We start from the raw sequence: 27,615 nt of genomic DNA, 5'->3' as shown, positions 1-27,615 counted from the left end.
GAGAAAGCACGACGGCCTCTGATTGGCTGTAAGCGCTGCGAGCGGGCCAGGATCATTTCTTGCAGGGGGGTGTTCGCCCATGCACAACCGGGTCTAAACCACTTTTTCTAGGGTGGCGCCAGCAGTTTTCCCCGCCACCACGAGGGAAAGCCAACTTGCTGGGGCCCTTTTGAGGCACATGGAGTTTGATATATCGGTTGTCGTTGCTATTTTCGTTCGATGTAACAGTAACTTTTGCTATATATTCTCAACGTAAATTTACCGTGTTTAGAAATTGTTCGATATACGGGATAATTTGATATAAACGGGTTCGATATAGTCGGGCTCGACTGTACTCGTCAACGGGAATGAAAGGGTTAAATAGGTCTTGCATCCTAAGTGACTTACAAATGCTAAAGAAATAATAGCACATGGGCTTTTACTGTCCACGGCTTCACACTACTACAAGGGCAACCAGTAAATGTGTGCAGGAGTGTTTCTACAGCTGAATCCTCGTGCTAAATGGCACTACACCATAGCTGCTTGGGCTGCCACAACGGGCAGAATTTATTCTGTGCCACTGCTATAAAAGGACAGGTAGTAACCGCGGACAGGCTATAGGACAGGTAGTAATCGCGGAGCCGAACCATGAGAGTGAAATAACTAGAAGAATAAGGATGGGATGGGGCTCATTCGGCAAGCATTATCAAATCATGAATGGTAATCTACCACTATCCCTCAAGAGAAAGGTATATAACAGCTGCATCTTACCGGTACTTACCTACGGAGCAGAAACCTGGAGACTTACAAAGAGGGTTCAACTTAAATTGAGGACGACGCAGCGAGCGATGGAAAGGAGAATGATAGGTGTAACCTTAAGAGACAGGAAGAGAGCAGAGTGGGTCAGGGAACAAACGGGGGTTAAGGACATCATAGTTGAAATCAAGAAGAAGAAATGGATATGGGCCGGGCACGCAGCACGTCAGCAGGATAACCGGTGGTCATTAAGGGTAACTGACTGGATTCCAAGAGATGGCAAACGCACGAGGGGGAGACAGAAAAATAGGTGGGTAGATGAGATTAAGAAGTTTGTAGGTATAACGTGGCAGCAGAAAGCACAGGACCGGGTTGATTGGCAGAACATGGGAGAGGCTTTCGCCCTGCAGTGGGCGTTAACAGGCTGATGATGATGATGATGACTGCTATAAAAAAATGCCAGGCCTGTGCTGAATGCGCAGCACAGTCACAGCGAAAGCTGGAACAGCAGTCTTTCTAGAGCCCATTCTAAACTCTCTTGGGGCAACCACTACAAGTACACTTGCAAGGTACCCACAACGCATAAAGTATAATTTTTGTCAAGTAGGGAAGCACCCACTTTGCCATTATTCCTCTTTCCGTGGATCACCCGCTACACAACTGCAAGGTATTATGTGGACTTTGTTGATGGTGCATGTGGCTGATGAAGAATTATGGCTGAGCACTTCGTAGTGGGTGGGAAGCTTTAAACCGCACACTCGTTGTGCAATTAGCATTGTGTGATGCCTGGTTGTTATTTTACTCTTCTGCCATGTTATATTACATGTGTTAACGTGATTCCTTGCCTAACATGACGCCAATATAGGGTCTTTTTCAAAGGAGTTTCAAGTGCCAGCATGGCTCTATGGTAGAATACTCAACTGCCACGCAGAGGGCCCAGGTTCAAATCCCATCTGATCCTGAATTTTTTCTTATTTCTAGCGACAGCTGTTATGGACCGGCGGCTGACAACTGCGGCACTGTTGTTGTCATCTCATAACAGCTTTCACTGTAAAATACTGCCGTGTGGTGCAAGTGTGTGGCCGAGAGCAAGGGCAAGCACCCACCTGAAGTATGAGCTCCCGCAGCGTGTACCCGTCACGTGCCGATGTCTGAACCACCTCCACTGTGAAGGGGCCGTACACGTCACGCGCTTCTGGCAGGTACTTCTCACACTTTACCTGCGCAAAGAGAAAGCAGTGGCATCTATTACAAGCTTTAAATAAGCCTAAAAAGAAATGGGGCAGCTCGTGGTGTGAGGAAAGAGCGGAGCTGGTTCCCTTTCCCACCCCTTGCTGTACTGTACTACACATGGCAGGGATCTCAAACACGTGGCCTGTGGCCTGCATATGACAGTCTTTGTCCCATATTTACTTTATGACTGTGACTGTTTGTGACATGGCTAAACGGTGCTCGCAATATTTTCTTGCCTATCGTGATTAGAATAACAGAGAGATGAGCTAGTTGGTAAGTATTCATTCTAAAAAGACAGGGCATGCAAACATGGACACAAGAAAGAAGTCAGGACAACAACTGCGTTTGTGGTGTCCCGACTTCTTTCTTGTGTCAATGTTTTTGCACGCCCTGTCTTTTTAGAATGAATATCGTGATTAATAACGCTTTGTGCAGACAAGCTACACAAGCGCGGCTGGTCTTAAGCATTTGTTTAGTGAGTTGAAATATAACTGCAGAACAAAAAATGGGCGAAGTTTGCACTAAGCACTAAGCCGCGCAAGCCTTGAAACAGCGAAACTGGACGATTCTGAAGACTAATCTGGTTGCTTCTAGGTTGTATCTAGGCCTTAGATAGGTGATGAGGGTTGTTTCTAGGTCGCATCTAGGTCGTTGCTAGGCTTTAGCTAGGTGATGCTACATTTTCTTTGCGTTGATTCTCAGCGCGGAGAGGTTCGAGTTAAAGGGACACTAAAGGCAAATATTAAGTCGACGTTGATTGTTGAAATAGCAGCCCAGAAACCTCGTAGTGCTACTTTTGTGCCAAGGAAGTGCTTATTTTGAAATAAAATCACGTTTTAGTGGTCCACATCGCGTTAGTGCACTTAAAACCACCTGCCTGAAAGCAGTCTTTCTCACATCACTGTTGCCGTGCCCAACGTTGCGCGCCTTTACTGTGCGGCGGCATGCACTGGCGGCGTGCACCATTCGGGCATCCGGCAACATCACATGCATGCGGCATTTTGTCGAACTTTCTGTCAGAGCGACTTTCACGAGCACTCAAAACACGTGCGACAGTACGCGATACCGAAACTACAACTGAGACACGACCGCGTGAACAAAGCAGGGCACTGGGCGAAGTGCAATTCGGCGAAAACGGAACGTTTGAACCATGCACGCCGTCCCCAGAGGTTCTTTTTTCCATGAATCAAATGGAAACGAACAAGCAGCATTTTATGACGTCTCTTGATGCACAGGAGGTTCTTTTTTTATTGCAGCTAGTTTGATTACGAGTGAATAATTGTAGACGGACTCTCTCCTGTCATCGGTATCATTTCCAAAATGTCCCGCTTGTGGCGCTCATCGGGTGAAACACTTAGCTTAATTTGTCAGTAAGTAGGGCGCTGCTGTTGATAATATTGCTGTTTTAGACATTGTCATACACTGAGCTTTCACTCCGACATAAATTGTTATTTGCCTTTAGTGTCCCTTTAAACCACAAACAGTCAGAGATACAACACAGATGTCCAAACTCCAGAGACAGAAACTTGCGCCGAAACCGAGCGTTCGCACCTCTCATAGATATATGGGCAGGTTGTCGTTGGCATAGGCCTTTCATTGCTTCGGGGTCTTCTCGCGGCCGCCATTGCCTTTCCCGTTCCCTAGTGTTGGGCTAACGGCTGCCTTCTTCCTTTTTAGTGAACCAGTGGTGGGTAGTGGGATTTACCAAATTTCTGTGGCACATACCCGATACAAATTACGGCTGCCTTAAACAGCTTCACGGTTAAAACTTTATTCTTCTGGATTGGCGTTGAGATTTTATTCATTGTGTAGATCGGTATCACTTAGTGATATGCTTCTCGAAACGTGACGCTAAATACCCTTGAGAAATCACCCATATATCAAATATGGGAAGGGCCTTCTTTTCTGAATGGAGGACCTAGCTGAAGCGGGAAACTTGAAAAACAGAGAAATGCACTTTCCAACGAGTCCAAAATGGCGGCGCCCAGTTGCGCCGCTGCGGAGCTATTAGAATATAACTTGCAATATGCTTAGGGATCCTCTGCAACTTTTCTTCTGCAATTTCACTTCGAAGTATTCAAATAATATTTGAGAAATATTAGAAAATTATCCGATTCGATTTGCACTCAAACTTTACTTTTCGAATTCGCTTCGCACCAAAAATTTTGGTATTCAAACAGTTCTACTTTTTTTGTGTCTTTCTTCCCTTTCTTTCCATCTCTTTCTCTCGCTCATCAGAGTTATTGCATCCCACGTCGAACAAATCTGCGCATGTGTCCTGGGGGCGGAGCAGAAGACGAAGAGAGTGCGTGTCGGTTCATGACGACGATAATTTTCTATCTACGCCACAGCGATGAACATACGTGGGAAAGTAGCATTGTAGCATAACCATAAGATTTCTAGATTGGGCAATAAGTTTACTAGAGTGCAGTGCATGGGCTGTTTAGTGGTGGCAAGAGGACCAGCACCACCCGAGCTGTCAGGGCCACTTTTACGACATCAAAATTAAGAAATGATAACTAAGAATCATGGATGGACAAATTAAGCCATGTTTCGTTAAGAACACTACGTGACTTGATGGTTTAGAGAGATGTACAGTTGAAACTCGATTTTACGGAACCCGATTTTACGAATTTCCCAATTTAACGAACAAATTCGGATTCCCCCCGCAGTTGCCCATAGGCTTAATGCTTTTATGAACTCGAAATAAAGAAACAAGCTTTGCTGTCAAACATGATTTAACGAAGCATTCCAGGGAAAATAATGTATAAAAAAAGAGGTTTTTCCAAATTTATGGTGTCTAGAATGTCTGGCAGTGTACTGCCAGACATTCTAGACGCAGCCTGGCAGTGTACAGCCAGGCTGCGTCAAGGCTGCATCGGGCGTCACAAGCCCGCAACACGAGCAGGAAGAGGCATCGCCCAGTTGTTGGGAAGAGCTCTGTCGGCGTGACGAGGTGGCCGCAGATCATAACTTCGACGACTTCGTGATCACTGATGCAGATGCGGACACTGACACAACAGATGTTCTCGGTGACGAGGAGATAGCGCAGCTTGTTTCCGGCGCACAAGAGGAGCCTGAAGATGCGAACGATCCGGATACTGTCGAAGCTCCCATGCCCACACCAAGCCAGGTGATGGACGCCATCGACCTTCCGAGGCGGTTTGCTGGGGCGCACGGGGGTGCTGAGGACGCTTTTATTTCACTGGCCAGTTATCAGAATTGTGTGCTCCCGTTGCTCTAGAAGCGCGTGCAGGCGAAAATCACGAGCTTTTTGACTGGCCAATAAATTTGTCGTTTCCTCGAACGAAATTTGTTGTTCTCTTGGTTTTACGAAGTTCCCGATTTAATGAACTAATTCCCGGGTCCCAATCACTTCGCTAAATAGAGTTTCAACTGTATTGCTTTCTGCGCAGAGTGGTCATAAATATATGTTTTGTTGTTGCAGAAAAGGGAATCATATCAGAACTTGAAATCAAGTTTACGAGTCTTATATCAGACTGCACTAGTTGTTTGTGTGCTAAACACATTTGTGGCGAGAAGTCCTCACTGACACTGCAGTCTGTGCCTTTAAATTTCTGGTTTTAAAAAAGGAATGTTTTGTTTTTCTTTGAAGTTGCTGAATTCAACAATTATGGGTCTATTTCTGCCCTGTTTGTAGGAGCCTAGCCAGTGTGCAACAAAACAGGGATGAATGGAGGCAACTCTGGCAGAGATTGCTGTCTTTCACAGATTCTTTCTGAGATCACTAATATGCACCATGAAATGGAGATCACTGCGACTGCGTCTATTTTCAGCAATGTAGCAATTTCGGTGAGTTGGTAAAGCTTCACCCTAAAACAGCCCGCACACATGAAGACGTCGGTTTCTTTCTTTTTCGTCTTGGTGTGTGTGGGAGCTGTTTTATGATGGAGGGGTATCTATTTTCAGCGTCATCCATGTGAGCAGACAGCAATGAAACTTGGCTTGTACATTCTCAGAGGCCATCTGAAGCTTTTGCATCTCCAATTTTAGTGTTGAATGATAAGCACTCCAATTCAAGTTTTTCAAGTCTCAGTTTAAATTCATTGAAAGTTTTTTCATGATCCGAGTTTCTCATGAATTCGTAAAGCATCGCTGTCACGCCAGATTGTAACTCTTTCATTGCACTGACGACTTCGCGAGAATCAGGGAGAGGGCCAGGAATGGCTTCGATATCTTCGGCTTGTACAGTCAAATCCTGCTACAGTAGAACCCCGCTGTTACATTCCTCACTGCTGCGTTTTCCCGGCTGTTACGTCGTTTTCCGCCGGTCCCGGCATAGCTCCCATAGGATACAATGTATAGGGAACCCCGCTGTTACGTCGTAACTGTCGGACCGTTCCCGTGTGATACGTCGCGAAGTGCGCCCGGAACCGACCGAGTGACTACCAAAGAGAGCGGCCATGGCGCATTTTCACGCAGCTTGGCCTCGTTTGACCGTAATATTAGCCGCATGAGAGGCGCAAGCAACAATCTTTCAATTGATGCAAACAAAAGCATGGCCTTCGAGATTCAAATTGCAAAGATGGCGTCTATGACGTAACTGCTCGCGAAAGCAAGGCCTTCGAGATTGGCATTTACTATTGACAAAAGCATAGCCTCTGAGATTTGCATTGCACAAACATGGCGTGTATGACGTAATTGCTTGCGAAAGCAAGGCCTTCGAGATTGGCATTCACTTCTGCCATCGCGTTGGCGTAGACTCATCATCATCGTTATTTGTCGGAGAACGGGAGGAGTTCGAGCTGGTTGGAGCTCGCATGGTCGTGCGTGCGGTTCGCGGTCGGACTCGCCGCGCCGGTCGTGATTGCGTGTGCTTAGTTCTTTCATGCCTACAGCTGTTGGTGTTAAAAAAATCACATACGTTGATTACATTTCTGTGGATAAGGCCGTCCTAAGCTCCGCGTTTCTATCCATCGACTAGATCGCGGCTGAGCGCGCCAATTTTCGTGCTGCTCGTAAGAATTGAAATAAAATTCTGTGCCACTAAATATTTTGCCGTTTTTCCTGTTTTTCGGCTCTTACGTTTCCCGTCTCTTACGTTTATTTCCTACGGTCCCTTCAAAAACGTATCAGCGGGGTTCTACTGTACAATGAAATTGTCGGGATGCACAAAAAAGTTTGCTGTCGCGGAAGCAGCGCGAAACAGCGAGCAAAAGGGTTAACAGTTCACTGCTCAACTTGCAGGAAGGTACCGTGCCTGGGGCCACCCGAGAGGAACGTGCCGCGCATCCAGTGAAAGTGGCTGCAACATCAACGATAACTGCCTAAAAGGAATACCAGAAGTCATCGACAAGTGCCTGGGGACACTCCGAAAGGTGGCGACAGCTACAAATACCGCATCGTAGACGGCATCGGATTAGTTCGGCAGCAGCTCACAACAGCGAGCAAAAGGGTTAACAGTTCACTGCTCAACTTGCAGGTAAGAGCTGTTGAAATTTCTACAGATAATAGTGTAGATTTAGTATTGCGCTGCTGCCGAACGTTCCACGTTGTGTTTGTGCGTGCAACTTTTGTTGAGTGACTTGCATCTGAACTGCTCTCAATTTTACCTATAGAAATAAGTAAGGACAGGGATAAAGGAAGTGAGTATGCTACCTCTTTGGATGATTTCAAAAGAGAGTTGTGCATTGAACTAAGAGGTTTGAAACAGTCTATCCAGTACTGCAGTGATACCTGCGATGAAGTCAAAACAATGACTAAAGAAATCAAAGAACTTCGCACTGAGATGAAAGATATCACTGCTGCTTATAAAAAATTGGAAGCAGAAAACAAGCAATTAAGACTTCAGATTCAAGAAATGGAACAACACCAAAGAGGCAGCAAGCTTGAGATAAAGGGTGTATCTGATGAGCTTGACCCGTTGACTGCTGTGCATAAAGTATGCCAATTTTTTAGTGTAGAAATTCGTGAAGATGACATTGATGTATGTCACCGCGTGCCTACTAAGGACCCAGCAAAAAAGAACATCGCTGTACGCTTTGCAAGACGCTCTGTGAGGGACACAGTGCTTAAGAAAGCCAAAAAGGAAAAGATTCCTGGAAAGGACATTGGACAAAGGGACGCGAAATCGCCAATATATGTCAATGAACATTTATCGCGACAGAACAAGCAACTTCTTGCCGCTACAATCACAAAAAAGCGGGAACTGGGCTGGAAATTTGCATGGACAGCTGGAGGAAAGATCTTCGCACGAAAGGACGAGAAAAGTGAGGTTATGTGAATAGTGAGTCAAGACGATATCGCAAAGATGGCCTAGGTAAAATGAGACTGTCAAAACTAAATCATGGATGGCTGCGTGGTACATTCGCCACAAACATATAAGGCAAATTACAGTTGACAGCAGTCCGCCTTCTCATTTTTTCATTTGAACGCAAGAAACAAACATGATCACCTGCAGACATACTTGGAATCACTGGGAACACAGTTTGACGCTGTTGTATTTTCTGAGACTTGGCTTACAAAAAATGATACTGCCCCTTTTCTCAGTTCTTACACGTGCGAGCGACTCGACAGATTAGGAGAAAGGGGCGGTGGTTTGACAATATACCTAAGAGAGGGCTACAGCTACGACATCATAGATGATTACACAGTATCAGATACCAATAGAGAATGCCTCACGCTCTGTACAAAGCAGTTTCAGCTAGCTGCTATTCTATAGGCGGCCTGCTGGTTTAAAAAGTTATTTTTTCAGCTACATGGAGAACCTTTTAAATTTTTTGACGCCTCAAAGCACTCCTTTCTTTATTGTAGGTGACATAAACATTAACACAATTAGCAATGAAACATATGCTATTGATTTCAGGAATCTAATGGATGCTTATGACTCACAAAATGTCATCAATGTACCAACACATATAGGAGCAAGCCAAGGAGGTTTAAAAAAAACTTCTGGAGTGGAGGTCCCCTATACGCGCCCACGCGAGCGGGTGAAGCCTGGGAAACCGGTTGGCAGCCATTTTGCTCCAGGCAAGAGGCAGCGCAGCTTGAGCGCGGACAGCGTAATTGTGAGCTTCCGCGGGGGCGTTTCAGCGTGAGAACTGGATAGTTAGTGTCACTTATTTGGTCGAATTTTTTTGTTGTCCTGCAGGATTGAAGAAGGCAGTTTTTTACACCATTATACATGGGCTGAAGCGTGCCTGATAACACGCAGAATTCGCTTCCAGCATTCCCGAAATGAAGCACATGGAGGAGTTAATATGTGGTACATAAAATTTTATTCACCCCCGGCTTTTACACAACTTCAAAAGAAAAAAGAAGAATGTACAATGTGGTTTATACGTGAATCGATAAAGCAACAAATCCAAAATAACTTCAAAATGCATCATAATGCACACAGCCACGAAACTAACCGTATGAAACACGCGCCCTTAAAAACTAAACACAGCAAAAGAAAAGATACAAAAGCAAACTACAGTATAACCTCGTTACAACGGATCTGTTTACAACAGACATTCGGATATTACATACCAATTTGCGGCGTTATGCCGACCTCCGTATTAGATCCATTGATTGAGCTTCGTTTACAACGGATCCTGGTACAACGGACATTCGGATATAATTGACTAAAATTTCAGGCCAGCAAGGTGGTCAGGACTCCTTTAAGCGGACTTTTCTACCACGGTCATTAACTTCCGACTTCAAACATCGCTTAGCATACTTTCGGGACGGGAGCAGCGCACCGCGGATATCGACGTACCGATTTAAGAACGAAGGCCGCCGATCCCCGGTCTGTCAATGATCAGCTATGCCTAGCTGTAGCGACAAAAAAACGGCGCGCAGTGTGCTTGGTGTTGCATTTGGGACGCTGACACGCGAAATTGCGAGCCGCTGCCACCGCTTCTCCGCGCGGTCGCTGCGCGGCGAGCTTGGCCGGGGGGTCCGCTGCCGATGCGCAAAATGCCCATCCGCGGTTCTGAGGAGCCAGCGGGCAATGCGATTCGTTGCTTGAGACGAAGGACATTACGGCTTCTTCACTTTCGCATGTCCGCTAGCGCGATGTTCTTGCCCACAAAGTTCGGATTTGGCTCGTACATCGGCACCGTGAACGGAGTTAGGCCTAACCACGACATCTAGTAGAAAGCTCGGTTGCGATGTGCGTGGCCGCGGTGCCCGATGTTTCAAAGTACGTCATGCTTGATTGCGAGTACAAGGAGTTGTCCCACAGTGGCCTTCGTCATAAGCTTCGAAGTGCTGATAAGAAGAACCTCGAACAGCGGGTCCAACGAGTCAACGCTATTAGTCGCACGTCTGCGATGTTCGCGACGAGTGCGGTGCGCTATCGTAATCTGATGATTGAGCTTCCGCTTGCAGCTGCCCAACTAAAGCGTTCCAAATTATCGTCGACCCGTAAACACAGAACGAGTGCGAACGCGTCACCAAGTAGCGCAATTTTCGACAGCCACGACCTCGCGATGCACAAGCAGCAGACGACGATACCGAAGCGAGCATTAACACGTTTTCACTGCTTCTGCGGTAATACCACAGAAGCAGCCAAAACGTGTTTTTCGTACGTTTGTTACTGAATGGAGGAGCCAGCTGAAACGGAGAACTTGAACGCGGAGAAATGCTCTTTACGACGAGCCCAAAATGGTGGCGCCCAGTTGCGCCGTTGCCGAGCTATAATTTTGAAAAACGCTTTTTTTTTATATTTCCGCAATTTTCGCCAAGTCGGCAGACACAAAACAAATTTTTTATAGCACTTCTACGTAGTTTTCATTGAAGACATTTTGGAATCGGATAGAAATGGGCTACAGAAACTGAAAATGCGATTTTCCAAAAATCGCATTTTTTGGTCCCCCGTTAAAAATAAGACCATGTTTGTGACTCGTAATTCTCTCCGGTTATAACAGACCCATTCTGCGTTTACATGAAAGTCTGTTGTAACAGTACTTGGATTTTACATACTCCCTTTACAACAGACCAAAATCCTCTTCACTATGAAGGTCTGTTGTAATGAGGTTATAGTGTAGTTGACCAGTTTGCTGCAGCTCTGGTTTACGCATAATGCAGACAATCACGAAACTAACCATATGAAACACGCACCCTTAAAAAGTAAACACAGCAAAAAGAAGAGACACGAAAGCAGATTAATTGACTAGCTTGCTGCAGCTCTTGTTTACACTCGTCTATAAATTTTTTAAAAATAACAGTCCTTAATTGTCAGCCGTGTTCTTACTCCGCTCTGGGATTTTTAAATGCTAGGCATTTCTTAGCGAACCTTTGGCACATTCAGCGTTTTTATCTACGAATCTATCTACCTAGCCACCTACGCCGAGGTGCTCTCATGATCGCCTCCTTTACTTGGTGTAGCGCAAGATCGGCATGGGAGGGTAAGAGGATTTGACGGATATGGCTGTCGTATCATGACATGAATTAGAGGTGTGCACGGGCTCCGGGTAGCCCGAAAGCCCGAGCCCGAGCCGGCCCGCGGGCCGGGCTTGGGCGGGCCGACGCATTTCCACCTCGGGCCTGGGCCGGGCTCGGGCTACTTGGAGTTTTATCGGGCCGGGCTCGGGCACGGCGCAAAGCCCGACTCAAGCCCGAAATATAGAGAATGAGCGGGAATTGTTTTCCAGAACGCATACAGCGCCTTTTCCGCGACCGCCCTTTACCGCTTTTCCTTTTAATTCGCTACTTCAAACAAAAGGGGAGCTCTCCGATTATCTCTCTATGGAATCGTCCGCCTGTCCACCTGAAGTTTTAGTCTTCTGGAAAAACAAGCAGCAGAGATATACCAAGCTTGCCAGGCTGGCAAAAAAGATATTAGCGATTTCGGCGACGAGTGCAAGCAGCGAACGCAACTTCAGTTCGGCGGGCTACATAAAGCAAAAGCGCCGCACTCCTTTGAAGCCGGAATCGTGGGACTGCTTGCTGTTTTGCACGACAGTTTGTAATCTGTGTAATAGAGACCATATTCATGTGTAATAGTTTGATCAATCAATCTGTGTAATAGTTTGATCATATTCGATATGCTTAATAAAATTCCATATTACCGGAAAACGATGTTTTGTTTTCGAAGAGAACCTTCAAAAAGCCGGGCCGGGCCGGGTCTGGGATTGTGTTTTCGTACGTCGGGCCGGGCCGGGCGGGCTTGCAGCCCTTTGCCGTCGGGCTCGGGCGGGCCTTCGACAAAGTCAGCGGGCCCGGGCCGGGGTCGGGCTCTGAAATACGGCCCGTGCACAGCTCTAACATGAATAACAGGAAAATCCTGTCGCGTAGGTCGTCAAACCCTTTCCTCCAGACACGTGTGGCACATAGCCGTTTACCACTGGCCGTGGTGTACGGGTATGCGCCACATGTGATTGACAGTTTATATCTACCCAGGAACGGCGAAAACAGGCATTGGTACTTTAAATGCGAGAGCGTTAAGAAAAACCGACATCGGGAGCGTTGACCCGACGAATGGAAAGAACAAAAAATTGGCCGCGTATCTGCGTGCTTCGCTGCAAATGTCGTCTAAAGACGATAGAAGAGGCGCTGCGTGAGATATGGACGCCATCTGGCAATACGTCGGGAAACATGAGTGCTGTGTTGCGGGCTGGTAGTCCCGGCGCAGCGGCAGGCGAAGACCGGCGGTAACCAACGCGACCGGTGGAGACGGCGGCCAGCCCGAACACGCTGTTTGGCGCGATGCGCCGAAGGAGAAGAAACGTCCGCACTCAACGAGTACTCTCCACAAACTCTCTTACTTACACGTCGCCTGGGTAAAACAGGACTGCCAGAGCGGCGCCCCCTGTCATTCGTACAATGCAATACTGAACCGAAACCGAAACACAACATGAGCCTGTGCAGAGGGCACGGAAGAAGACAAGTTTCAGCGCAGTCGCATTTTCAGCGCACCTTAAGAAACTAGGGTTGTAACATTGTAGGGCGAGTAGGGACAGAAGGACCGTCACGACGAAAACCTGCCTCCTCAGTCGTATTCGCCTGGAACGTTGGTGTGGCTTCGCGTTCCCTCCTCCGCTCCTGGCCTTTCCACAAAGCTACTGCCTAAGTACGAAGGCCCCTACCGCGTCCTACGTCAAGCATCCCCAGTTAAGTATATGATTGAACCTGTTCAATCATCTACGGACCGCCGTTGTCGCGGCCGCGAGACTGTTCACGTCGATCGACTGAAGCCGCATTATGACCCACCAGTTGTACCTGTTCCTTAGGTCGCCAGGATGGCTCCTTTTCCGCGGAGTGATTTGTAACATGGTAGGGCGCAGACAAAAACGCCTGCGAAAGAAGAAGACGAAGACGGTTGTTGTTGGCGCTCGCGCTTGCTCGGCTTGGACCGCTGATCGCTTCAGCTGTGGCAATCTTTTAATAAACGCGTTACTGTCTCAACGTTAAACGCATACCATCAAGGTCTTTAAAATTGCGTATCTATGTATCTTCTATTAAAGGAACACACCACCTAATACTTACCTAATGATATTACGCCTCAGATATGCGTAATATTTACTTTTTGATCGACAACGTTCACAAGTATGAACAGCCGTACCAGTTCAAGATGGGTGGGCGGTAAGCAAGTGGTTCAACTTTTGCCGGTTGGCTGAATCGGGTGACGTGCCGACAAACAGAAAGACAGAAAGACAGACCAAAATTTCTGCGTTTAAGTTCCCCAAGAAAGACTATTGTCTTTAATATTAAGATCCCAGCAGGAATGTAACCCAAGCATTCTGCGTGGCTATCAAGTGTTCTACCAGAGTGGTACGTTGGGTATATAGACTGGTTTGGAAAAAGAGCCTATGCAGGCGTAATTTCGGGGCAACGTCAAGTGTGGTTGTGGTGCTGGCTATCTCATTTTGCAAGAAAGCAATGCGTAGGAGTACGTATGTACTCCTATGATACAGGCGTCATATCAGATTAACGTCTGCGGTTCCAGTGTTGGCTGCTTTTATAGCAGTGTAATAAACATTACATTTGTATTCCTCTGTTTCATCAAGCTATATTGAAGCATTGCTCGACCCAGAGGAATACATTAACGAAAGCTACGTATCATATCCACATGGTTGTACCATAACGTGCACTTAGGTTCGATAATACTGACCTATGTACTCTTACATGAGGGCTGGCGTTACGCTGCACCATAAGTTACCTTTAAACGCCAGTGTTGTCGACGTGCCTGGTAAGCCCACGATGTGGACACAGCTACTGCACTTACAAAAACACGTTGATCCACCTCGTAACGCTTGGCTCAAAGCCATAAAATACAGCATAGAAGTACTCGCTGACTGCTTCGCATGAAACAGATTTCCACAACGCGTGGGATCTGCCGAATTTTCTTCCGGTTGATTTCTTTTGAAATGTGGTGAAGCCTGATTTTACAGCGAAAGCTGTTATCAGATCACAACGGCTGTGGGGTGGTTGTCCGTTGCCGCCGCCGGTGTCCGTAACTACTATCGCGAGAAATAAGAAAAATAAAATAAATAAAAATAAACAGGCTCATATGGGATTTGAACCCCAGTCCTCTCCATGGGAGTCGAGTATTCTACCACAGAGCCACGCTAGTGACTGGAACTCCTTTGCATAAACATCCTTACAGGCGTCATGTCGGGCAAGGAATCGCGTTAAATGTGTAATATAGCGTGTCAGAAGAGTAAAATAACCACCAGGCGTCACATAATGCTAATTGCGCAACGAGTGACCGGATCGTTAATTGTTTCAAATCCATTACAAAAGGCTCAGCCATAATTCTTCATCCAGCAACCACAGGCAGCATCAACAGTTCACATAATGCCTTACAGATGTGTAGCGGGTGCCTCACTTATCCGCAGAAAGACGAATAATGGCATAGTGATTGCTTCCGTACTTCACAAAAATTATGATTTGCGGCGTAGTGGGTACCTTGCAAGTGTACTTGTATTAGTTCCCCCAAGGGAGTTTAGAACGGGATCTAGAAAGGCCGCTCTTCCAGCTTTAGCGGTGACTGTGCTGCGCGCAGGCCCGGCGTTTTTTATGTACAGCTTGGCAGTCTTCGACAAATTGTAAATGTGGTTATCGAGTGGATCGCAGTCCAAAAAATGATACATCCACAACTCGCTTGTCATCAAAAGAATGGAGAAAATTGCCATCTGTGGAACTTCCGCGCGGGCTCAAGCGACGACCCACACGTTTTCTGCCTGGAGCAATATGGCGGTCGTCGGCTTCAGCGGCGGCGCGCCGCCTCCCCTCCAGAAGTTTTTTTTCAACCTCCTTGGAGCAAACAGTACAAGCTGCATAGACGTTTGCATTACCAATGTGAAAAGAGAGCAACTCAACTCAGGCGTAATTACCTGCGATATAAGCGATCACCTACCGCAGTATTGTATTATGACTAAAACTTCCACTAAGAAAACTAAAATCACTAAGGTGTACAGGAATATTAATAGTAGATCTATCGATGTCTTTCGTGAAATGATTCAGTCCACACAGTGGTCCAGTATATATCTGCAATGCAATCCAAACACAGCATACGAAATGTTTCTTTCTGAATTCAAACGTTGCTGTGACAATTCATTTCCTCTAAAACATTCCAAGGCACGAAAAGGAACGATAAGGAAGCCATGGATTACTCACATTCTGCATCGCAGAATACGAGAAAAAAATAAGATGTATCATGCCTTTGTTGTTAGTAGGACCCCTGAACTTTTCGCAGAGTACAAGAAGGTGCGAAACAAACATAATTCAGATCTGAAAAAAGCAAAGGATAACTACTATCAAAACCTATTCGTGCATAGCCAAGCTAACACGAAAACAGTGTGGCAATCTGTCAATGAAATCGCCGGAAGAATTACAGCTCCTACGGTTCTTGAAGAACTAGTGGTTAATAACTGTGTCATAACAGGCGAAGCTTTAGTCGATACAGTAAATGAATATTTCGTGAATGCGGGAAAACATGATAGCAGAAATGTAGATAGTGAATTGTCAGTGCAGGCCTTTAATCCCTCATCAAATACTACCATATAAACAGGACTATAGGTCGGGTGGGAATATACGTTGACCCCCCAAGTTAGGTGACCAAAAAAGAAAAAAAAAAAACAGAAAACAACCCAAAATTGTCGAAACACATTTATTTGCGAATCAGCGCACCGCTCACCCATCGTCGGAGCTCCCTTCAGCCACCATTGCAGCTGTTCCTATTCGTCAGACGAAGCATCACTGTCTTCTGAAGACGAGAGTTTGTTGCTGGCTGCCTCCCACAGTGCGTCGTCTTCCGTGCCATCCAGCGCGTTGCTGATGCAACATTTCTTAAAAGCATTTTCCACCATGGAATCTGGCAAGGAACGCCAAGCGGAAAGCACCCATCCGCAGACGGTCGCAAGCAGAGGCCTCTTTAGGTGGCCCGTCGGCGTCTTCAGCAGCACACGCTTTTTTCCAAAATGCCAAAGCTGCGCCGAGCGGCCATGTTGCCGTTCGCTTCGGCGAACTCTACAACATTTAGTTTAAACACAGCTGAGAACTGCCTCCTCGTGCCGCTACTCATATTCAACGAATGAAAAGAAAATAACGCTAAAAATCAAATGCCTGCAACGAGTAGAACATAACACTAAAAATCAACGTTACTAGATCTTTCTTTCAGTTCTCAAACTCCGCCGCTGCGTGTGACGCCTTTCCATTGAGCGCCGCGTGGGGGCGCGCGCGACACTGTTTGCCCGGCTCGGTGAGAGGTGAGCCGTGAGCCGGACTGCACGGCCAACGTTGCTAAAGACGACCGCGGCGTTTTGGTTATGTTGTTATCATGCGGGCGTTTGCTTTGATTTCCCGTGCATAGTCTTAGGATGTCAATGGCTGCTGTGCCTGTGTAGTGAGAAGTAATGCCGCGTTGCTTTGTGACCGGCTGCAAAAGCGGCTACGACTCTGCGAGGGGTGCAGCTGAGAAGAGGCACTTTTAAAGACGATAGTCTTTCTTGGGGAACTTAAACGCAGAAATTTTGGTCTGTCTTTCTGTTTGTCGGCACGTCACTCAATTCAGCCACCCGGCCAAAGTTGAACCACTTGCTTACCGCCCACCCATCTTGAACTGGTACGGCTGTTCCTACTTGTGAACGTTGTCGATCAAAAAGTAAATATTACGCATATCTGAGGCGCAACATCATTAGGTAAGTATTAGGTGGTGTGTTCCTTTAATAGAAAATACATAGATACGCAATTTTAAAGTCCCTAGTTTCTTAAGCTGCGCTGAAAATGCGACTGCGCTGAAACTTGTCTTCCTCCGTGCCCTCTGCACAAGCTCATGTTGTGTTTTGGTTCAGTATTGCAGTGTACGAATGACAGGGGGCGCCGCTCTAATAATAATAATATAATAATAATATCTGGGGTTTAACGTCCCAAAACCACGATATGATTATGAGAGACGCCGTAGTGGAGGGCTCCGGAAATTTCGACCACCTGGGGTTCTTTAACGTGCACCTAAATCTAAGCACACGGGCCTCAGACATTTTCGCCTCCATCAAAAATGCAGCCGCCGCGGCCGGGATTCGATCCCACGACCTTCGGGTCAGCAGCCGAGCGCCGTAACCACTAGACCACCGTGGCGGGGCAAAAGGGGGTGCCGCTCTGGCATTCCTGTTTTACCCAGGCGACGTGTAAATAAGAGAGTTTGTGGAGAGTACTCATTGAGTGCAGACGTTTCTTCTCCTTCGGCGCATCGCGCCAAACAGCGTGTTCGGGCTGGCCGGCATCCCCACCGGTCGCGTTGGTCACCACCGGTCTTCGCCTGCCGCTGCGCCGGGACTACCAGCCCGCAACACAGCACTCATGTTTCCTGACGTATTGCCAGATGGCGTCCATATTTCACGCAGCGCCTCTTCTATCGTCTTTAGACGACATTTGCAGCGAAGCAAGCAGATACGCGGCCAATTTTTTCAAACCGCCTAACGACGCCTCGCGGCTTCAAGAATGGCAACACGCGATCCCAAGAAGCGACAGGGAGCTCACGAGCTCTTGTGTTGTGTGCGACCTTCACTTTCAGGAAGAAGACATTGTGAAAAACTTCGTGCACAAGATCGGCGGTGACGTCGTCGTCATACCACGAGACAAATGGAGCCTCAAGGATGACGCCCTGCCTCGCTTGATCCATTTCATTTGTGATGTCCCACACATCATAAAATGCATCAGAAGTCATCTGAAGAAGCACACTTATGGACTGGTAAGAAAAAAACTTTGGAGGTGACGAATCTCACCCGACTGTTGTCAACTTCAGTCAAATATTCCGCCTCCTCATCCTCTACACACCGATAAAGACATCTCTGCGTGGTAGTGCGCAAGGCACACCATGTTCTGTGCTCATTAGTGTTACTGACACACTCAAGAGAACAAAGGATGCCCACCAAGAAGAGAAAGTCCGCCTGCATGACATAGTGGAAGCCAAAATGATGGAAATCACCACTGCTTCTGCTAATGCATCTGAGCAAGGACCAAGTGACCATGCGTATTACAGGGGTGATGTGGAGGACACTGTTGTATACTACCTGTGTGGCTACGTCATACACAAGTTCACCAAGCATGCAACATGCCATCTCTGCACAGAGGACATCAGCTCCGCCACGCCAGTGCTTGCTTCTGACAGCTATTTAACTGACTACAGGAGCGCTTCAAGCAAGGCAGCTTAAAGCATCCAACACAGAAGATGCTGACATTCATGAAAATAGCAAACAAGATAATTTCAGCTTGTCTGGACAAGGAGGGTCTCTGTGGGGACATATTTTGGAAAGTGTTGGAAGAGTTGGAGGAGCACCACCTTTCTCGACTTTGCTGTGACCAGCACAATGCTGCATTCACGTGCCAAGTGTTGAACTTTTTCTACATCACCCGCATGCATTTCTACTCGCGGGATGTGAACCGCCGTCCGGGAAGCAGCGAAAAAGTGGCAATAGCGAACAAAAAGGCGCGCCTACTGTGATAAATCACGCAGCAACCAGATGAGATTCTTTGTGTTCTTTGAATGTGTGAAGTACTCATGCTTGTGCGTGAAATAAATACTTGTCAGGCCGTACATACTTTTTTTCGCTGCGGCCGCTGCAAAGCTAGGTGCTAGGCTGCAGTAAAGGTAAGTGCGAGCGCTTTGAGTTCTCGTCTTCTTTCTCTTATCCTCGCCGGTAGTTCGCGTTGTCAAGACGCTAATTGTTACACCAACAAGCACAAGCAACCACGCTTGCGAGTGGCGGAGCGTGTAAACGTTGTGTGGAAATATTCTAGCCATTTCGAACCGAGCCTGCAGCCGGGCATTCGTGGTATGCGCTAATCAGAAGATCGCGAGCAATGCGGGTCGCCCACTCAACTTTTCCCGGTTTTCTGGATAATAGCAACCAATTTGTCTCTAATACAGGAACAATGTTAGCCTAAAAAGCATGCAGAACCTACGGACAACATCCGTTACCGCGCTGAACTGCAGAAGAAGGCTGCGTGTTTAGCTAGGTTTAGCTGCGAGCCAACCTGCCAATCGGGCTGACCGTGGCGGCAGCGCCCCCTGGCGACAGTAAACGGAGAGGGGTCATGTTTCCGGGGCGGTTCAGGTGGAGTTTGACAACTGGAAAGGATCTAGTAACGTTGCTAAAAATCAAACGCCTGCTATTGGATTTGAATGTGGATATGGCCATGTGTGGCTTTTCACACACATGTTGCCAGACGGCAACGCACTGTTGGCTAAACACTGCTATATAAGACGAGGGGTGACTATAGCTCATTGTTTTACTGAAAAAATCTCGACTTATATTCCAGTTTATACGGTAGCTTGCACCCTACTGTTATTCAAATCTTGATAGTATTCAAGGCTGCTTCCACTTCATTTCAAACCAAAAAAGTGACATTCACTCATACCTAGTTCGAATCATTAAAAATAGTGTGCAAGGGTCATGACAAAATGCTCATTTTTCTTAATAATATGCGGTAAATACTATTTGATCTATTCGATTCGAAATTATTCGGCCAAATCACTATTCACTTCGGATTTGCCTCGAACCTCAAATTTACTATTCGCATTGTTTTCAAATTTTTCGCATTGTCAGTGATGCTACCGAGGACTTCTGATTTGGAGCAATTTTTGGAGCAGCAATATTTCCGTTTTGGAGTACTTTGGAGCAGCAAAATTTTCATCTTGGCGCGCTTTGGAGCAGATAATTTTGCATCTGGGAGCACTCTGGAGCAGCGAATTTTACATCTTGGAGTGCACTACAGAAGCATATTGCAATAACATTCAAGCACCGGAATATTACTATGGGGCTCTTATGAAGGCTAGAAATATTTCGATTCATTGCAAATCTCATGGAAAAAATCATCTCAGGAGAACTCCATACTTGACTCGCTAATGAAAAAATAAGGGCTCATGCAGTTGAGTGTTCTGAATTAACCTCTTGGGCGATTATTTTCGACACTAGCAAATAAACAGAATACCAGATCAATAAAATTGCACTTTATGAAACAACACTAAATACATCTATGCGGTTATCAGCAGACATTGTAGATAAACGCCGTGATGTACAGCAGTGCCTCAATGCCAAAGAGCCACACTGTCCCTAATGTATTCCCCTAAGAAAACTCCAAGGCGAAAGCCAGGTTCTTTTTCTTCTCGATCGACGGGTTGATCCTCCCCCTCCCTCTCTGCAAGCTATCTGCACCTCACCTGGTTTTGCGCTAGCTCCATGATCGGCGCACCGATTACGGAAGCAGTGTAAAGCGACGATGTCGTGATGGCGTCATCACGTGACGTCACGATATATGACGCCATGATGACGTCACAAGTTCTGACGATCTATGACGTGATGATGACGCCATCACATGATTATTTTTTGCATCAATTGATTGACGCCGCCAACGGTCAATTTTCGTGTTTGATAAAGCATCTGATGCTTTCGCATTAATATTGCATATTGAACGCTAACAACCTGGCCTTATATACCAAACTGTCCTCCACCATGTCACCTCCTTGCCATGCGCGAAACAGCTTCACTTATCATTCACTTCACAGAGTGAAATGGCTCATCAACTTTTTTTGAATATTTATTGTGATAACAATTATATGGACGCTCTCCGCGGATTTTTGCCGTCGCCATTGCCGTAATTTTCTGTATCAAAACCAAATTAATAACATCACCACGCGCATTCTAGCCGCGGGTAAAAGCTCGTGAGCGCAGGCCACGAAAGCGGCTGAAGCGGAGATTAAGCTAGCCGGCCGTCTGTCTCCGTCGCACGGACAGCGCATGAGATAACATCTTCCCGCGTGTGGACCTGCCGTCGATTGCTCATCAAACAGAGAGGAAACGCCCCGCCCGTCTTTCGTAAGGAGCATGAAAGGACGCCAGGGGAGCGGGGAGGGTACCGCATCATTCGAAGGGCGCAGTCACTTGCGCGCGCGCCATCTTGAGGCATCTGGAGACGACTCGTAAACTTGCTCACGGCCGGGCTAGACCGCACGCGCGCGCGCGTGCAGTCTAGCCCGGCCGTGACTTGCTGTGCTCTCAACGCTTACTTCGTGTTTAGAGAACTCAGAGCAAGAAAACGCTTGGGTTCCTGGAGCGGCCATATGCCCTTAAACCAGTGTTTTGTTGAGTTACGCGAGATCGAATCCAAAAGAGTTAGCTGCTAGCCTTACTTCGTTTAACAATACAATTTGTTGGTATCGCATTCATTGCTTCACCCTTAAAGGGACACTAAAGGCAAATATTAAGTCGACGTTGATTGCTGAAATAGCGGTCCAGAAACCTCGTCGTGCTACTTTTATGCCAAGGACGTGCTTATTTTGAAATAAAATCACGTTTTAGTGGTCCGCACCGCGTTAGCGCACTTCAAATCACCCGCCTGAAATCCGACTCTCATACGTCACTGCTGCCGTGCCCAACGTTGCCCGCCTTTACTGCGCGGCCGCCGACACTAGTAGCATCAGAGCGAAAGTAGCGGGACCCACAGCAGCAACAACGGCCATCAAAGCCATCGAAGCTTGCCACAATCGCCGCAATGGATGTGGACGGAGAACTTGACAAGGAGACATTGGCTCACGACGCTGGGCTCCAATTCAGCGACTTGAGCCCCGATGAACACGGTATGCTGCTGAGGGCTCGTAGTGCCGGCGTCGTTGCATGCGGCATTTTGTCGAACTTCCTGTCCGAGCGACTTTCACGAGCGCGCAAAACACACGCGGCAGTACGTGACCCCGAAACTACCACTGAGACGCGACCGCGTGAGCGAAGCAGGGCGCCGGGTGAAGCGCAGTTCGGCGAAAACGGAACCTTTGAACCACGCGCGCCGTTCCCCATGGCAACGCCACAGAGGTTCTTTTTTCCATGAATCAAATGGAAACGAACAAACAGCATTTTATTACGTCTTTTGATGCACGGAAGGTTTTTTTTATTGCTGCTAATTTGATTACTAGTGATTTATTGTAGGCAGACTCTCATACGTCATCGGGATCACTTCGAAAATGTCCCACTCGTGGCGCTCATCATCTGATACATTTAGCTTAATTTCTCGGTAAGTAGGGCACTGCTGTTGATAATATTGCCGTTTTAGAAGTTGCCATACATTGAGCTTTCACTCTGACATAAATTGTTATTTGCCTTTAGTGTCCCTTTAAGCGAAAGTGAGTTTTTTTTACCCGTCAGCTATTGACCCCCGAAAGCGAGGGGCAGACGTGTAGCATGGCGTAGCCGCTTCACTGTGGGCCGTCAGCGATGGGCCCGCTACTGACAGCTGCGTATTTGCGGCTGCTCCAACCAGGATATATGCTTTTATTAATGAGATGACATTTTTAAAAAGCAAGCAAAAAATTCGAATTGGAACCCTAGCACGTGAGCTCGAAAGGGCAGGGCCATTTAGGGGGTATTTACCGCAGAGTGAATAAACTCGGACGTGCTGCTATAAGCAATTACGAAAAAGCTCTTCCGAATGAAGATCCATGGATAAAGTATATCCGAGGAAAAGTGTGAACGCGTTTCCACCGTTCGCGTGCTCTTCCATAAACGCGAATCAAGGAAAATTCGATATTGTTCGATATATATACTGCTAGCGATCCCAGATTTCATTCCGCGATGTCCGGAAACAGAAGTGACAGACATTTTAGCAGCACACATGTAGCAGTTATTACTGAACATTCCTTTCCTTACGTGCCGTGCGACGCTTGAAACGAGCTATCAGCAGCGTTTCTAGAACAGACGACGTCCGCCGATGAATCGCCGTCGCACTTTCTCGCTACCGAGAGGCCTAGACGTCATGAGCCTCTGCGGAGAGCGCATTTTGCTGTCGAGCCGACTTCCAGAACAGAAGCGGCGTCGGCACCGTGCATGGCATCGTGGTTTATTCGGGACGCACGCGCGAGTGCTATTTATTCAGCGGAATAATTCTTGGTCCATGGTTGCGACTTTGGCAGCCCCAAGATCAAGCTGCACATGTTCTGACGCGCCGGCCGTGCGATTGCCGGTGATGGACGCCCCCAAACCCGAGACTTTGGCGCAGTTTGGCGCAATTTTCGTCGATATTATCAGGATGGCGCAGTAAATACAATTTGGCGTACTTTGGCGCAGTTGGCGCAGGAGTGGAATCACTGCATTGTTTTCTATGGGCGGCTGACAGGGAATCGAAAATTCTTCATTGTGGCGGAAATTTCGTTGTAGCGGTATTCGTTATAGTGGGATTCGACTGTAGTAACAATCTAAACAATATGCAGCTAGAGTTTTACAACACTCTCGGCATGCAACATGGGCCTAGTATACAGAGAGCGTAGTTGCGATAAACAGACAGCAACAGATGGAGAAAGACGACAACGACATTGTTGTGGGGTTGAGTTGGCCTGTGCACTTTGTGCAGCACATGGAGTGCGCTGGTGCCAACCGGCGGCCGCTAAGTAAATACTATTCCCCACAACAATATCGGCCAGTGGTATGTTTTCAACAAAACCATGAAGCTTGTCAATACAATTGAACCCACATAGTATAACCTCATTACAACAGACCTTTATAGTGAAGAGGAATTTGGCCGATCGTTAAGGGGGTATGTAAAATCCTAGCACTGTTACAACAGACTTTTATGTAAACGCTGAATGGGTCTGTTATAACCGGAGAGAATTATGAGTCACAAACGCGGTCAAAGAACGGATTCATTCTTAATGGTGGACACAGCTTTCTTACCGCAGAAAATAAAAAAAAAATTCATTTTTTTAAAGTCCCATTTTCAGTTTCTGTAGCCCTTTTTCTATTTGATTCCAAAATATCTTCACTGAAACTACATAGAAGTGCTGTAAAAAATTTGTTGCGCCTGCTGAGGTGGCAAAAACTAATGCAGAAATTGCAAAAAAAAACCAACAAAACAAACAGCGTTTTTGAAAAAGTTATAGCTCCGCAACGGCGCAGCCAGTCACTGCCATTCTGGGCTCATTGGAAACAGCATTTCTCCGGATTCAAATTCCCCACTTCAGCTAGCTCCTCCATTCAGAAACAAACGTACAAAAACCAAAAGTTTGACGTCCGTTTCGAGGCCTCCAATTTAGGGGTGCGCGAATATTCGAGTTTCGAATTCGAATCGAATAATACCTGATCGATTATTTTGATTTGACTTTCGAATAGCTAGTATTCAAAGTTTCAAATAATTTGACATGACGGATATCTAAAACGCGAAAAAGGCCAACGGTGCAACTTGGTTTTGGTGGGGCGGCTAAAACTAACAGTAACTTCGTTACAGAAGGCCCTTCGTTAAAACTACCACCGATATGCTGGTTCAAAGCGAGCGCATGTTTATTTTAAAGGAGATTTATGCCATTTCCACAAGCAAAAGGAACACACTTGAGAACTGTCAAGCCCTTCTCAACAGTGCTTCCGAAACGAAGGCACGGACTACTTGCGTAGTTCGGTTGCGTATGCAGCAAGCGCCGTAAAATGTTCCAACTTCAGCCCGCGAAACCCTCTGTGATTGGCTTGACATGTGAAAATTTGTTCGAGCTGTGGAGTCGCCACTGCCGCACAGCACCACTCGTTCAGAAACTCCCATCGTTCCGGCGTGCAGTTAAAACGCTGCTGTCAACGTGCGCCCAAAAATTTTTGGGCCCGGAGCACTCATGACGATGAAGCACAACATTACTGTTGTTCTTTCTTTCAATTTTCAATAAAATCAATTGTATTCAATATTCGATTCGATATTCAACATTTTCGGCCACTATTCGGCACTATTCGATTCGTATTCGATTCGAGATGAAATTTCACTATTCGCACACCCCGACTCTGACTGGCTGCTTCTGCCATGTTGCTCCAGCATGTCTCGCCATTGGACCGATGCTCGCTCTGGGAGAGCATCGTCTGCTGCTTGTGCGTCGCGAGGTCAGGGCTGTAGAAAATCGCGCCACTTAGCGACGCATTCTGTGTTCACGCATTGACAATCATTAAGAATATAATTACACTTTACTTTGGCTGCTTCAAGTGGAAGCTCAATCGTCAGATTACGATACTGCGCCGCACTCGTGATGAACATAGCAAGCACACGTCTCGGACCGACTGCACAGCGTTGATTCGTCGGACCCGCGGGTAGAGGTTCTGGTCATCAGCACTTTGGACCTCGTAACGAAGACCATCCGGGGACAACTCTTTGTACTCGCGTCGGGCATGACGTACCTTGAAACAACGGGCACCACGGCCACGCACATTGCAGCCGAGCTCTCTGCTTGAAGTCATGGCTAGGCCTAACTAACTATGCTCACGGCGCCCACGTAGGAGACGAATGTGAACTTTGCGGGCAAGAACATCACGCTAGGGGACATGTGAAAGCGAAGAAGCCGTAATGTGCTCCGTCGCAAGCAATGAATCACATCGCCCTCTGGCTCCTCGGAACCGCGGATGGACAATTTACGCTTCGGCAGCGTACCCCCCGGCCAAGCTCACCATACAGCGACCGCTCGGAGCAGCGATGGCAGCGGCTAGCAATTTCGCATGTCGGCGCCCCAGAACGCAAAACCAAGCAAGCTGCGCGCCTATTTTTTGTTGCCGTGGCTAGGCATAAGTGATCATTAACAGACCGGAGATCGACAGCCTTTGTTCTAAAATTGGTACGTCGATATCCGGTGTGCTCTTCCAGTCCTGAAAGTAGGCTAAGCGTTGTTTGAAGTCGGAAGTTACTGAATTTGGAATGTCCGTGGTAGAAAAGTCCATTGTAAAGGGGTCCTGACCACCTTGCTAACCTCACATTTTAGTCAATCATATTGCCATGCCCGCTTCTTTGTTTTATTTTGATGTATTCGCGTTTGACCAGCAAGCAACGCTCGACGCTGACCGCGCCGCAGTGTTCGAGAAGGTTCGCAATTGTAGATAACTTTGTTAAGGTTGCGCACAGGACGCGAATAGTCTAGATTATCCCAGAGCTTGCGCGATCACCAGTGATGAGACTGGAAAGTTCGATGCGTGATGTGTAAAAGACGTGATGTGTCCCAGCCATGAGCAGTTTTATCGATGGCCGACGGTCTGTTCGTCGCTATCAGTGTACAGTGTGTATTGCTTTAGTTTGACTTTCCTTTTCTCGGCCACAAGTTCGGCCAAATAAAAGAGTTTGACATTCGACACGCCGCCTGCTGCCTTCGTCGACGTCACGACGACGTGACAATATCCGAATGTCCGTTGTACCAGAATCCGTTGTAAACAAAGTTCAATCAATAGAACAGATAGGGAGGTTGGCATAACGCCGCAAATAGGTTTGTAGTAGTCGAACATCTACTGACTGATAATCTGACTAGTATCATTAGGAGTGTGCAGTGGAAGTCGGGGGTACAGTCGTTAGACAGGACACTGGTAAGCTATCCCAAGAGACTGTGGCGACACAATCTGCGCAGCCACCACGCAGCCTACACCTCGCTATCATTTCGCTCGGCGTGACACGGCTGCACGATGCGCACCACAATCCGATAAGCCACAGCGCCGAGCAGAATCATCCGAGGCATACGTCACCGGCGGCGCCTACAAAACTCGGCTGCAAGCTACCAAGGTCCTCCTTGTTTATCTAACAGCGAGCGCAGCATCGGCATGTTCGCCCCGCTGCTACTAACACGTTAATAAACGCTGTTATGTTTCATGTTGGGATGCTACGTTCCTTCGGCACAGCATCCCACATCTGGTGACCCGGACGTGATGAACACGCAACCGGCGCTGCACCGCTGCCACCGAGCTCCGCGGCCATGTTCCAGCCTGCTGAAGCCTGGCAGCCACAGTTCGACCCGCCTCTGCCACCGTTCCGGACATACAACCTTGAGTCCTGGTTTGAGGAGTTCGCGGCGGCGTTGGAGCTTAACGGCATCTGGCTGCAAGCATTCATGTTTGAGGTACTAGAGTACCACCTTCCGCGTGATCTCAAACGCAGCCTCACCTACTTCGCGTGGCGCCCTCGCCCTTACGATGATCTGCGGGACGCCGTGCTCGAGTTTTACGGCATCGCACCCACCGCAGCAACCGTGCCCGCACCCGCCGTAGCAACCGTGCCCGCACCCGCGACGGCAGACGAGCCTTCGGCCCCCGCTTCGGCAGACGAGCCCTCGGCACCCGCTACGGCAACGAGCCTTCGGCACCCGCGACGGCAACGAGCCCTCGGCACCCGCGACGGCAGACGAGCCCTCGGCACCCGCGACGGCAGACGAGCCCTCGCGCCCGCGACGGCAGACGAGCCGGCGGCAGCCGCGACGGCAGACGAGCCCTCGGC

The 27,615-nt window shown here is 47.6% G+C and overlaps 1 protein-coding gene across 1 annotated transcript in view; it reads right to left on the bottom strand.

Annotated features, from left to right (window-relative positions):
- LOC119384118 (receptor-type tyrosine-protein phosphatase R) overlaps window positions 1-27,615 on the bottom strand; it is a 106,361-nt gene that overhangs the window by 37,350 nt on the left and 41,396 nt on the right. The window contains exon 6 of the mRNA XM_049413058.1: window positions 1,842-1,955. Coding sequence (XP_049269015.1) covers window positions 1,842-1,955 — 114 coding nt within the window. The remainder of the gene's footprint in view (window positions 1-1,841; window positions 1,956-27,615) is intronic.

Source organism: Rhipicephalus sanguineus, chromosome 2 (genome assembly GCF_013339695.2).
Source record: "Rhipicephalus sanguineus isolate Rsan-2018 chromosome 2, BIME_Rsan_1.4, whole genome shotgun sequence".
In the NCBI taxonomy this organism is placed as follows: Eukaryota; Metazoa; Arthropoda; class Arachnida; order Ixodida; family Ixodidae; genus Rhipicephalus; species Rhipicephalus sanguineus.
Note: the sequence above shows the minus strand (reverse complement) of the source record. Positions and strands in the feature narration are given on the sequence as shown.